This window comes from Danio rerio, chromosome 4, assembly GCF_049306965.1.
Source record: "Danio rerio strain Tuebingen ecotype United States chromosome 4, GRCz12tu, whole genome shotgun sequence".
NCBI lineage: Eukaryota > Metazoa > Chordata > Actinopteri > Cypriniformes > Danionidae > Danio > Danio rerio.
This window is the reverse complement of record NC_133179.1, coordinates 13,356,646-13,370,715: the sequence shown is the minus strand read 5'-3', so window position 1 is coordinate 13,370,715 and position 14,070 is coordinate 13,356,646. Positions and strand designations below refer to the sequence as shown.

Below are 14,070 nucleotides of genomic sequence, written 5' to 3'. Positions count from 1 at the left end.
TCACTTGTGTTTATGAAAACAATAGGGAGGCATCCTATTATTGTTTAGGTAAGTTTGGGGCTTTCCAATGGCTGCCAGTGTGTTTTCTACCAGATCAACGCCATATTTTGTATAACCTCCCTAGAACAAATCCACCCGGCAACACCTTGTAGGACTTTTACTATTGGCTGCTTTTCATTTTGTAGGCTGAGCTTTTGTCGTTGGTGACAGTGCATTTAAGGTTATCCTCGATTTACTTTCGATATCAACTGCTGTTGTCCTGAATGCTGAAGGATTGTCTGCTTGGCTCTCTCGAATAAAACGGCCACAATGAGAGCACTCATCACTTTTGCACTTCTTTGTCTGCTGTACATCACTGTACAGGGGAAAGTCTGTAAGTCATTTAGATTGCATATCTGAATTCTGTTTTTTGTTCTGTTTTTTGTTTACTGTGCTGCATTGTTGGTTCTTTCTGATGATTGCAAGTGAATAACTTCGAAGTATCTATGATTAGAATATAAAATATGTATTTCTGTGTGTACAAATATGTTCATGTATCTATTTTTAGGCTAGAAGTGATTTTATTTTAGTTTCTAAGATTGTTTTTTTTTTTTTGCCTTTGTTAAGAAGGCAACGTGCTTCATTGTATGTTTTAGAACCAGTATATAGCCAAACTAAAATATTGTTGTGATTGAAAAGCCTCAAATTTGCCAAGTTAGCAAGTATAAAATGAGAGTTCACTCGAAATTTCTCGATTTCTACAGATTTTTGGATCTACTAGGTGTGGGTTTAAGTAAAATGTTAACGTGTTTTAATCTATAAAGGTCGGAGAACATTTCTTTTTGAATTTCTAATAAAAATTTTGTCATTTAGAGCCCTTTTTTGTCAAAAATGACAATTTTAATCAGAATAAAATTTTGAGTTATCGGTGACTTAATTCGCCAAATATTGATATTTTAATACTTCCTATGTCAAAATGGTAGCATTACCTCATTTTAAAATGAATACAAACATGCAAGCGTTTTTTTATACGCCTGAAAACTACGTTCTACACAATGAAGGCATGTTCAGCCTTCATGCTTTCGTTTTCGTCATGTCCATGTTTGCATTCTGCCACGACCATTTCCGCAAACTAACTTTATAAAATGTCTTTTTCAGCCACTCCGAAAGTTCATGTGTACAGTCATTTTCCAGGAGAGTATGGAAAACCAAACACCCTGATCTGCTATGTGAGCAGCTTCCATCCTCCAGATATCTCCATTGAACTGCTGAAGAACGGACAGGTTATGTCGGACACCAAGCAGACCGACCTGGCCTTCGAAAAGGGCTGGCAGTTTCACCTCACAAAGAGCGTTGCCTTCACCCCAGAGAAAGGAGATGAATATACCTGCAGCGTTCGACACATGAAAGAGACAAAGAAGTTTAGTTGGGGTGAGTAGTATCATATGCTAATATTCACATTCGTTTAGAAGACATCTTCGCAATACCTTAGGCTATGGGTTGACATTACATGTGGATTGAACGTCTTGTGTTTTTCTGCAGAGCCCAACATGTAAATCCAAACCGGGCAGCGAGGCGGACGATGGAGCGTAAGTGTTTCTGTTAATTATCAATGAAAAACAAATGAAAGGATGATTCAGAAATATAATAAAGGTGTTTTCTTTTCTTTTATAGGATGGATTCGTGTGTCTTTGGACATTTTACGTCATCTACTGAGTCCAAATTAAGGCCTGTTCACACCAAGAACTTTAGCTATGACAATATTGATTAAGCCAGGGCTTTAGTTTTGCCAATCGTTTTCACTTTAAAAGGACTATAACAAAATATCGTTGTTGCAATCACTGTTACGCTGATTTCTTTTCAATCTGATTCATAATATTAATATGTTGAATAAACAGAATGTTAATATAGTTCCTGTTCTTGGTGTGGACGGGCTGCTGTTGCTTTATGAGCTTTTTATATAGCTAAATTACATTGTAAATTCCATGACAGTTTCTGAAACCTTTCTTTTTCTTCACGAAAGGTAGAATAATTTGACCAAAGTAGCTGCTACAGGTTTTTGGGTTGGCTTTGATTCTTTGCTTTGCACTGTATGTTCATTTTTGTGTAAATTAAAGTAGCAGTAAACTCTGCACTTGTTGGCTGTTCTTAAAAATAAAGCGATGTTGGAATTTCTGTAATTATTTAATAAAAATACTGTCAATGTTCCCTTTTAAAACTGTTATTATTTTCCTTTTTAATATACATTTGGAAACTTCAATTTTGGGACTTTAATAAATAATGATTGTCACTTAGAGAAGATAAATAAAAGTTTGAAAAAACTAATGGAGCATTGGTGTTTATTTGCTTCAATTAATCTGTAATTTAAGTTAAATCAACGCTATTTATAGTGCCTACATTGAGTTTCTGTTATGTGGCTAACCTAAAACATACATTTCTGCCTAGCAACTGAGCAAGCTAGGTGGTGATTGGATATTTAAAATGAAACAAGTAATAGTTTCGCTTTTTAAACCGCAATTAAACTGGTAAAGTCCTCGATCTGTGCTCTACGGGTTTTTTATTTTTATTTTCTGACAGTAGGCTGTTTTCATGGCGTTTGGTGGAATACTGTAAAAGCTGCAGGCTCTAGCGCGCCATATCAAATATGAGATGAAGTCACATGATTTCCCAGAAAATTTGTGATGTGACAAACCAGCCTCGCTATGATTCTCAAGCCTTGCATAATCTAGCTACGTCATATCAATAACACTAATAAAACCGTGAAAGTCAAATGATGTGCAAGTGCAACTCATCAGATTTAGGCTAATACTCTATCCTATTTTGTAAATAAAGCTGTAAATAAGCCAACAAACTATATATATATAAAAATAAAAAAAAATAGGCTATATATATAAAATAAAAACAGAAATTGCAAAAGCAGAACAGAAATATTTTAGGTCACTATGTTTAGCTTCTGCAATTTCTATTTTTGGTTAATTTATTTAACTATTTTTTTGTATGTTTCTAGCTTTATTATTTGTACTTATTTGTCACTACTTTACTTTCATTATGTTGTAGGTTTAGCTCATGAAAAGTATTGTTAGGCCATCAGAAAAAATAGGAAGTTGCATTTTAGTTTCATGTTTACATGGATCTCTGTGTGTGCATGTATGTGCAGTTCCATTATGGTCTGCTGTTATGTCTTAAATTACATTAAAAGAGCTGTATAAAATAATTACATAAAATATAAAATGGTGTCTTATCATTTATTTATTTATTTAAGTATTGTTTTCACTGTTGTTAGTTACATGTCAAGTTATACATGTATAACTTGATAGCGAATGGCTAAAAACATTGTTATTATTATTATTTCTTCTTATTATTATATTGCTTATGATGATGTTAATGTTATTAGTAACAGCAAAAATGACTGTCAAAATAAAATACACATATAAATGGTTATGAATATGAAATGTGCCTAAATATATGTTTATGTGCTCATTGGTACTTTGCATTTATGAACTATTGTAGGTTTAGTTAATTGAAAATGGTTGTTAGGCCATCAGAAAAGGTACATGTATAACTTGATAGCAAATGGCAAAATACATTATTATTATTACTTATTATTATTATTATTATTATACTGTTTATGATGACGATAATATTGATGATGTTTATATAATAATAGTAACAACATTAAAAATGACTATCAAAAAATAAAATAGTAATATAAATGGTAATGGTTATGAACATGTAATGTGCCTAGAGGAGATATATATATACACGTTAATGTTCCTCATTGAACATCAGAAAGTTGTATTATGGTCTGCTGTTGATAGTTATATCTTAAATTAATTTAAAAGAGCTGTAAATAAATAATTACATAAAGTATAAAATGGTATCTTATCATTTGTTTATTATTGTTGTTGTTATTATATATTTGTAATTACTGTTTTCACTGTGTATAGCTTGGTGCATAACTTTTACTGTTTTTAGTGTATAATAATGTTTAACTTAATAGCAAATGGCAAAATATATTTTCTTGATACAATTATTATTATATTGTTTATGATGATGATGTAATGATGATGTATTTGATAATAATAGTAACAGCAATAATGACTATCTTATTAAAATAGGTAGTCATATATATATATATATATATATATATATATATATATATATATATATATATATATATATATATATATATATATATATATATATATATATATATATATATATATATATATATATATATATATATATATAAATAGGCACATTACATATCCATAACCAAAATTATTATATATGGTTAATTGTTGAAACTATATATATATATATATATATATATATATATATATATATATATATATATATATATATAGGCACATTACATATTCATAACCAAAATTATTATATATGATAAATTGTTGAAACTATATATGTGTGTGTATGTATATATATATATATATATATATATATATATATATATATATATATATATATATATATATATATATATATATATATATATATATATATATTAGTTGTTGGGAAGAGTTTTTTTTATTCAAATTAAACAGAACACAAGCAAACAGTGCAAGGACATTCCATTATTATTATTAAGAATAAGGAATAGTGTATTATTTGTTGGTGTTATTATAACTGTTATATTTGTTGTTATTATACGTATGAAAAGTACTATTTATTTACTAATAAGTTGCTAGGAAATGTTTGTTTTGCCTGTTTTCTCTCTTCTACGCACAAATAAACTATGTTCAGAGTGTGAAATGGTTTGAGGAAGTAGGTGGGGTTTGGGAATTTCCGTATTTTAGAAATAGACCTCAACACAAGAGAGCAGTGTAGAGTCATCATCATCATCAGTCAGTGAGAGAGGCATGAAACATCCAAACATCATAACATTCACACCTGGATCCACCAGAAACATGTCAGGTAACACCGAGCCGTCCACGCTCCTCTTCGACGTGCCGCCGGTGCTCATGGAGAGCTTCTGTAGACTGATGGACAGCGGGGTCGACGGGCTGGGATGGAGAACTTTAGGTAAAACTAACTCAATATCTTCATACAGGCTATAACGCCATACACCCGTTATTTGTAAGTACAAACAAACCACAACGGTATCAGTTTAGGCGTCATGTGAATGAGTTGGTGTTAAATTCGGGATAGTTAGATGTAAAATAACCTTTAGCTCAAGGATGTTTTTATATTTCTTTATTAACCATTTATAGTAAAAGCCTATTGTTTTGTGGTGCATTAATGAGTTTTATAACTACATTTTTACTACAAGAATGATTGAACTACATTAAATATAACTTATTAGCATAATATAACTACAACTAACATGGTTATTCGTAGCAAACATTTAATACTGGTCTCTATATTGAGTTTCTAGAAGAAACTGAATTGGTTAATTGGTCAAGACTTACTCATGGTTCAAGATGACCTACTGCCTTCTAGTATGTTTTATACTCAAGCTGATGGTGGTCAAGTTAGTCTTGGTTCTCAAACTAATAATGAGTTTGAATCAGCTAGAAACCATCTTCGTGTATCTAATGCACTGGATATTATGGGAATCATTTACTGATACTCATCACTATTCATCTTTACAGCGTCTCGCATTCTTTCCAGCCAGCTGGAGGTGAGATGTATTGAAATGTACGCAGTTGCTGGGAAAAGTCCGACCAAAGAGCTGATGTGGTCGTGGGCCCAGCGGAATAAAACTGTAGAGGATCTGCTGAAGGTTCTGGATGAGATGGGTCACGCGCGAGCCAGGAGTCTTTTTCAATCGCAAGGTAACATCCTTATGTTGACTGTAAGAATATAATACTGGATGAGATTTATTTTTTCATTTACAGTAATATACCATGATAATATGGTAACAGTTGTAGTTAGTATGTATTGTAGATGCATTTACAGTTACTAAAGGTGTCGCATTTACATAAACTGGGAAACCTATCTTTGAACTCCTGTAGTTACCTTATATTACCATGTTCTTTCTCAGGTGGTTATACTCTCAATACACATTCAGCATGCTGATAAATAAAGTGAAAACATTAAGCCTTATATGTAATATACACTGAAAAAAAATATTCATTGGATTTAATACATTTTTTTTAGGTTAAGTGCTTACAAACAATTTATATGGGCTGAATTTAAACAAACAAATTAAGTTGAACATCACTAAATTGAATTTATTTGTTTAAAATCAGCTTATATAAATTGTTTGCAAACACTTACCTTAAATTTAGTAAATCAAATGAATCATTATTTTCAGTGATGGTTGGAGGCCATTCAATTTTAGCTTGTTTAATTTGTACTGCGTTTTTATCAGCTAGATTTAATTTAGATTGAAAAAACATCCATATATTTTGCTTTAAAAAGGAACCAAACCTAAATGAACGGAAATAAACTATGAAATGAAACAAAACAAAGCATCCGATTTAAAAAAAAAAACCACAGCCACTCTTACCCAAAGTATTCTCACCCACAACACACCAGCTGAAAGATTGATGTTGTTGATTTATTTATTTATTTTTTAGATTCATGTGTGCTGAAGTCGTCTTCACCACCTCACTATCCCACGGTACTGTCTTTTAATATATTTTTTGTTGCTGTTATTAACTTCCTTTGCGCAAGATGCTGATCAGAGGTTTAGTTTAATCTAATGTTGATCTTTTAGAATGTTAGCAGTTTGGTTTTTGCTAATTTAGTCACATTATGATTATACTGTATGTTATCTGTTGTTGTTTTTTTCCCATCAGTATCTACGAAGTACTGGGAAATCCTGTCAAGTATCAGATCTACATGCAGAGTCTGTTTCTGTTGAAGGTAGTTCACTCTTTAAATATAAACACTTAAGTGTTTGCTCTTTAGTTAAAGGGAAAGTTAAATGCTAAATGAAAGTTTATGTTTAGTTAAGTTTAGTTAGGTTTAGTTAATGTTTCCAAACCTTTTTTTGAGACAATACGATGTAATTTGGAAGAATGTTGGCCCTCATTGACTTTCATAGTAGGACAAAAAATACAAAGGAAATCTAAAGGCTCCCAGTTTTTAACATTCTTTAAGATATTTTCCATTGTGTTCAACAGAAGGAAGAAACTTTTAACAGGATTGAAATAATCAAATGGTGAATACGTGATGACGCAGATCAAGTTTTCCTCTTTTTTTCAGATTTTTGAGGATATGATTGTGTTTCAGCACAGTTCAGCTAGTTCAGAACAGATTTTTTTAATATTAGGTGTAAAGTTTCATTTCTGTTTTGAGCAGTTTCATAGGCATATAAGGTGAAACCTTGTTTGCTCATCTCGTAGGTGAAAAACAGAAGTGTTTCATCACATATTTTGACGTCATTGAGGGAACCAGGCATTTCCACCAGGACTTAAAAATCGGAGGCAGTGGATTTGCTGAGGTCTACTGTGGACGATGGGGAAACAGATCTTTTGCTGTGAAAGTTTTCAAACAGGTCATAAACTATTAATAGCTCTTTTTACAGTACTTAGGGTTTCACCTTGTGTTAACCTTCATACACCAGTTTTATCTGTATTTTGTTATTGTGTTGCAATTGTTCAATATTAAATTAATAATACACAGTGCTCAGCATATGAGTACACCCCTCACAAATCTATCTTTTAAGTTCATATTTTTAATAGGAAGCTATACAATATTATATTTGTGCATATACATTAGATTAGTCAGTACTCAAGCCAAATCTGGAGCTTATCTAACAAAATAACTTGCAATAACGGTCCAAAAACTAGTTCACCCAAATTTATGTTACACAAAATTATTAAATACAAAAAAAAGCAAAAAAAAAATAAATTGTTAAAATTTAGTTGAAATTTTGTAGGTTTTTAGGTTGGTTTTTTTTTTGCAATATTTAGCTTGAATTTAATTTTATTATCTTTCAAGTACTAAATATGTTTGGTGACTAAAATATTAATTTAATAAATAAATCTGTTTAATAAATCTGCTTTGTTTAAATGCAACAAAATACATTGCCTACATTCACTGAGAAATTGATAAAAATATGAATTTTCAAAATGGGGTGTACTCAATTATGCTGAGCACTGTAATCATATAACTACAAAATCAAGGTCTTTAATGAACAGTTAATGCAAGTAAAAATAATGCTATATGTAATGTACTAATTATGAAGTTATATCAATCATTCATTCATTCATTTTCTATAGGCTTAGTTTCTATTTCAGAACTCGCCACAGCTGGATAAACAATTAGTTGAGGGAAATTATGTTATTGTTAAGGCTTTTAAATGAAAAATTATTAATTTACAGTACATGTTTTACAGTTTACATTCAGAGCAAATATTTATATTCAGTATAAATTTAATACAGCAAATGCTTTTTTAAATTTTGATTACCTTTGGTTTTACATTCATCAGCCATTTTATATGTGTACCACAAGAACATAACAAAAAAGTAAATTATGAAATTACATATTAGTAACAACAATAATAATGCTTTATTTGAATAAATATAATTGCATGGAATTAAGTTGCTTATGTTAGTAATTAACACGTGATCAAATATGACTCTGGATTTTAATAAAGTGAAACTGAAACTAACATTTGCTAAAAAAAGAAAATTAATAAACCCTGTAGATGCATTTTCATTCAATAATTTTCCTTCAGTTTAGTCCTTATTAATCAGAGTACAACACAGTGGAATGAACCACCACATTTTTTCATAGATAATTAAAGTTAACTAACACAAGTAACTAATATTAACAAATGAAACCTCAAATGAATTTGGAAAATTGGGGAAAATTAGAATCATGATAAAAATAATTGTATGTTTTGCTTTCTTGATTTTTGGAATATAATAATATTCAAATTGTGAAAAGAACTGATCAAATGACTTCTATTATGTTTTACAGGAAAATAAAACTGACTGGAAGGCACTGTGGGAAAAATTCACCAAGGAAATTGAAGTTCTCCAACTGTAAGTCCGGACTTTGCATACCTAGCCACATTCAAATAAGTTCATTTATCATTTTGTCATTTATTTATTTACGTTTGTTTGTCATCCTAGCAACCAGCATCCTAACATCTTAGAGTTATGGGGGAGCTTTTCAGATTCGGATCGCTTCTGTTTGGTTTACCCGTTCCTTCAAAATGGATCATTATTCCACAGACTTCATGAGGTCAGTCATCCACAAGCAAACTGTCTTTTCTAACTGTGATCTATTATTTCTCTTACTTTTGGTTTTATTACAGCACGTTGACAAGCCTCTATCTTGGCAAGAACGGCTGAATATTATCAAAGGCACGGCGAAGGCAGTCCATCATCTACACACTTCACAACCGTGCACTGTTATATGTGGAAACATCACAAGGTGCCGTTAAAAGCCAAAAATACTTTTGTAGGTGGCAGTAAAGAGCATGCATTGAGTTTTGTGTTCCTTTGGCAGTTCAAACATTCTCCTGGATGAAAACATGCAGCCTAAATTGTGCGATTTTGGATTAGCTCGCCTGCGGCCACACTCTGTTGACCAGAGCTGCACTATTGTCATGAATACTGCTCTACATAGTAATCTAGGCTATCTTCCAGAGGAGTACATTCGAGATGGAAAGCTGTCAGTCAAACTTGATGTTTACAGTCTTGGTGTGGTGAGAAGCTGGAGCGTCTAAGAAAATGTTTAATTTGTATAACTAAGATATTTACTTTTTTATTTTATTGTTGATGGTTTAATTGATTTATATCAATTCCAACTTAATATCAATATGAAATATCACTATAAATATAACAGTTTTTTTTGCTTGTAGGTTATATTGGAAACATGTACAGGGCAAAAGGTTAAACAAGAGTCCTCAAAAAACTTGTTTTTGGTAAGTTTGATAAGAATCCACTTTATGATCTACATATATTACTTATGAGTGGTTTTATGATAGGTGTTTAACTTAATTTGATCATAAAGCAATAATGCCAGGGTATCCGCGGGGTCTTAAAAAGTTTTAAAATGTCTTAAATAAAATTTTACAAGCCTTAATCTGTGATATTTTTATCCAAGGTTATCATACCCTCAGAAACATATACTGGCCCATGCCTAAAAGTCACCCAATCAGGATGACACCTATCCAACCACTAATATTCTATCTCGAAAAAAGTTTACCAATATGGATTAATTATCTTCCTTACAGGAACATTTGTTTTTAATGTTTTTAACTGGGCCATTAGAAAAGTTTAGTCTAAAAGTCTGCAATTAGTCTGCAATTAGTCTGCAATTTCATTCATAATGGTCTTAAAAAGGTCTTTAAAATTCTTGACTTGATGAAACCTGTAGAATCCTTGAATTTGCACCCTTTGTAAAGCTGTTTAAAACAATAATTATTGTATAAGAGTGCTATACAAATCAACTTGAATTGTATACTACAGGGTTCCCACGCTTCTTGAAACTACTTGAATTTCATACCTATGAATTCAAGGACTGGAAAGTGCTTAAAAATGAACATAGGTCGTTGAAAGTGCTTGAATTGAAAGTTTTTGGTGTTTAGATTTTACTGTGCTGCTTTTAAAAACTAAGAAATTCCTAATTTAAAAAATCTTAAATTTAATATGAGAACTATGACAATAAATGCACATTTTAGTAATATTTCAGACATCGCATTTAAATATTACCGGTATTGAATTTAACTAAATGTTTTAATGTTCTTTGAACATGATTCTACATTTATGAAAATGATGCATTCAAAACATCATTACTGTGGTATTTTGACGTAAATATTAAGTGTAAGTAAAATGTTAAGTCCAATAAGGACTTTCATGGTGCTACTGTATATATGCTGGGGCTGTGAATTGCAAAGATCATAATTTAAAATTATTAGAGATTTTGGAAAGTCATCAAAAAAATGTGGTGTCCATGAGAGAGTGAGAACCTTAACACTATCATTCCAAAATGTTTTGTAAGTAAAACAAATTGACTAATGTCATTGGATTTGTTTAGAGAGATGTACTGCATTCAGAGGTAGAAGAAAAAGGCTGCGTGGATGCCTGTCTGCGGTTTTTAGATCTTAAATTTGAGCACTGGCCTCCTGCTGTGGCTCTTTGTCTGCTGCGACTCGGACTTGAGTGCACAGGCAGCAAAATGCGAGTCAGGCCAGACATGGAAATGGTTCGTAAATGTTCTTTACACACACAACATAAACACTTATTGATGAGACACACTGAAGCATAAGAAAATGTTTTTATACACCTGTCAGTTTTGAGATTTTTGCTTTTCATTAAATGTTTTCTGTACGTCTAATATGAAGAAAACGCACTTTATCAATTTGTGTCTGTACGCTTCAGTTATGATATATATTTCTGAAGGCTAAATGAGTTTCTCTCCTTAACTAAGCCATAAATGCAGCATTTCTATAAAACAAACTCTACTGTTTTATTTATATCTATGTACTGAATATTTTACAGAGGGATATATTTATACTACAGGTGGGCGTAGATGATGTTTTTTTTATCTAGATTAAACTTACAATTAATTAGATTAATGTGGAAGTTTTTTTTTCTTTCCATTTGGTGTGCGTTATTAAATTCCATAACACTCGCATCAGTTTTTACTCATTATTTGTGTCTAATACCCCAGTTTGTCACGGGCCATGAATGAAATGTACAAAAGTTAAAGTGAAATTGCCAAACTGCAGTTAAAGTCATGCATTCTGCTGATTTGATTCAGAAGGGCACTTTTTGTTAGACGGCTAACCGGTCAGGTATACATCCACGCCAAAATATCAAGGTGAAAGTCATCATAGCTTGCCTAAAATAGACCCGGCTCCCAACCCAACTTTTAGAATAGATAAACGGCAATATTTTTTTGAATTGCGCATTAAGAGTGCTGCGTTAGCGCCGATAACAGCCCACTACTAGTTCATAAATAATATGCCTGATTGTGCACTCTAAAAATGCTGGTGTTTGTTTTTTTGCATAAATGGTGTATTGGCAAACCAAAACGGCTGCATTATATATATATATATATATATATATATATATATATATATATATATATATATATATATATATATATATATATATATATATATATATATATATTTATATATATATATATATATTTTTTTTTTTATAGTCAATTTCTTTACCCAATGGTTGGGTTTATCAATATTTTATCCAAGTTTGGGTTGAAATAACAATATTTTTTGTCTGTGCACATTTTATTATACAAAATATTGTGATTATTTATTTTTCCTGGCTATTGACAGTATGTTATGACTTATAGAGTGATAAAGAAAAATTCAGCAAAACCCCAAAGATATAAAAATGTTTGACTCGTAAATACAAAAAAATTGCACAAATCAACAAAACTATGTGCCATGATCAGTGTTTTGTGCGTGCTTTCATTGTAACAGCCGAACATACTCTTTTAATCGAACTTTGATTGGTAAATATCCTCCATTTTATATTTATTTACTTTATTTACTTAATTTTTATTTAATTTTTAATTTTCTACTTTATTGTTTGGGTTAATATGTTTAGGCAATTTCATTTCCTTTGTACTTGTAGTTGTACTACACTTGTACTATATATAAACAATACAATATGCTTCAAACACTAAGAAATTAGCACACATTTAATAAAATAATGCCTAATTTACTTACTTAAACATCATAAAACAAAAGTTTACAAATCTTTATAAAATCAATCAATTAATAAAGTATGATAATAACTATTAGTTACATGTTTTACCCTATTTACCCGCTGTCTTACCTTAACTTTTTTCCAGGTGCTTCAGAGACTAATCCCTCTTCATCCCTTGCCTGCATTCTCCGAGGACCAACCTCACACTCTGGATGACACCATCCCTCCTCAGCGACCATACAAAAGCTTTCCTATTGAAGACGATGAAATGCACAGCCAGCTGGAGGAACTGCATTCTCCAAGAGTTTCCAAACCGGCAGATCCATGTGAATGCAGCCAGTCTGAAGTCACTTTCTTGAGTAATGAAGATCGCAGCTTCCTTAGAGATTGTCATCAGGAAAGTGACCAAAGGGTGTCATCATCAGAAAGTGTGCATTCAGACTCTGCAGCTCGTCTGGATTTGTATGGCAGTTGGCCGGTGGAGTGCAGCTGTAGCACTGAAACCGAAGCGCAGGCTTGTGCCGACTGCTGCGCTAATGGATTCAGTCAGTCGGTTGTATATGTCACTATAGGTATGTATGTTGGGTACTATGTTATCACTTTAGTCTATAAGGACTTTTTTTGTTTTTTGGAAAGTGTTGAGGCTCATTGTCAGTGCAAAGTAATTTAGATCCAGTCAAGCTCAGAATTAATAGCCAACATTTTTCATTTTCAGATGATGATAATGCCTTGCCTGCTCCGAATGATGCCAGGAATCCGGCAAAAGAAAAAATGAAGAATAAAATTCACCTGTACAATCAGGGCTTAATAAAAACTGAAGAACTTCTTTCACTTCAGTCAGAGTGATTCACCTGGATCAGATGGATATTTATAAAGATTTAATACTGGAGCAGTTCTATTAATTTTGTTGTTGTTACTGTTGTCGATTGTCCTGTATTAAATATTTTATATGTATCTGCTTTTAAAGTAAAGCTGTATTTAATATAAAACCTGATGTATAAAGCAGAAATGTAAGGTCACTTTACTAAAAGGTTTAATTTAATGTAATCTAACTATATTTAACATAAACTGTAATGTAATGTGTATTTATACAGTGCATTTACCGGGGGGAGAGGGGGGGGGTCTCCATACCACCACCAGTGTGCAGCATCTACTTGGAGGATGTGACGGCAGCCACAGGACAGTGCGCTCACCCAACACTAGCTATAAGGGGAATGACTATAGGGATGTAGCTATAGGAAACGAACAATGATAAATATGTTTACATTTTCATTGTTTTTAAACGTTACAAAAATTGATAAATGCTTTAAAAATGATTGCTAATGATCTGCTATTAACTAATTGTAAGCATTCCCTATATAAATGAAAAAAATGAAAAAAATTAAGAATAAAAAATGACCTGTGCAATCAGGGGTTATTAAAAACTGAAGAACTTATTTCACTTTAGTCATTTTTATGTGGCTCTCTAAACTTTTGTCAGCTTATA

At 31.6% G+C, this 14,070-nt stretch overlaps 2 protein-coding genes across 3 annotated transcripts; both read left to right on the top strand.

The window, feature by feature from the left end:
• The first annotated feature begins 206 nt into the window (after positions 1-206).
• b2m (beta-2-microglobulin) lies at positions 207-2,304 on the top strand. Of its 2 annotated transcripts, NM_131163.2 has the most exons (4): positions 207-373; positions 1,138-1,410; positions 1,522-1,568; positions 1,654-2,304. In NM_131163.2, exons 1-3 carry the CDS (start codon positions 310-312, stop codon positions 1,533-1,535), a joined length of 351 nt encoding a protein of 116 aa, NP_571238.1. In that variant the 5' UTR covers positions 207-309; the 3' UTR covers positions 1,536-1,568; positions 1,654-2,304. The 2 variants fall into 2 exon arrangements, with proteins under 2 accessions (NP_571238.1, NP_001153240.1); NM_001159768.1 differs by lacking the exon at positions 1,654-2,304 and having other exon boundaries at positions 1,522-1,575.
• Positions 2,305-4,820: 2,516 nt separating this feature from the next.
• irak3 (interleukin-1 receptor-associated kinase 3) lies at positions 4,821-14,020 on the top strand. The gene is made up of 13 exons (XM_017355295.4): positions 4,821-5,022; positions 5,592-5,774; positions 6,522-6,565; positions 6,744-6,810; positions 7,293-7,444; positions 8,875-8,939; positions 9,030-9,141; positions 9,215-9,333; positions 9,409-9,607; positions 9,764-9,826; positions 10,942-11,109; positions 12,730-13,156; positions 13,300-14,020. The coding sequence occupies exons 1-13, from the start codon at positions 4,860-4,862 to the stop codon at positions 13,428-13,430; spliced, it is 1,893 nt and encodes a 630-aa protein (XP_017210784.1). The 5' UTR covers positions 4,821-4,859; the 3' UTR covers positions 13,431-14,020.
• The last annotated feature ends 50 nt before the right edge of the window (positions 14,021-14,070 follow it).

Bases quoted from the DNA above. Each gene is read 5' to 3' on its own strand.
- b2m (NM_131163.2), top strand. From the start codon at position 310: ATGAGAGCACTCATCACTTTTGCACTTCTTTGTCTGCTGTACATCACT. The intron at 374-1,137 runs GTAAGTCATTTA...TGTCTTTTTCAG, and splicing joins CACTGTACAGGGGAAAGTCT to CCACTCCGAAAGTTCATGTG.
- irak3 (XM_017355295.4), top strand. From the start codon at position 4,860: ATGAAACATCCAAACATCATAACATTCACACCTGGATCCACCAGAAAC. The intron at 8,940-9,029 runs GTAAGTCCGGAC...TTGTCATCCTAG, and splicing joins GAAATTGAAGTTCTCCAACT to CAACCAGCATCCTAACATCT. The intron at 13,157-13,299 runs GTATGTATGTTG...TTTCATTTTCAG, and splicing joins GGTTGTATATGTCACTATAG to ATGATGATAATGCCTTGCCT.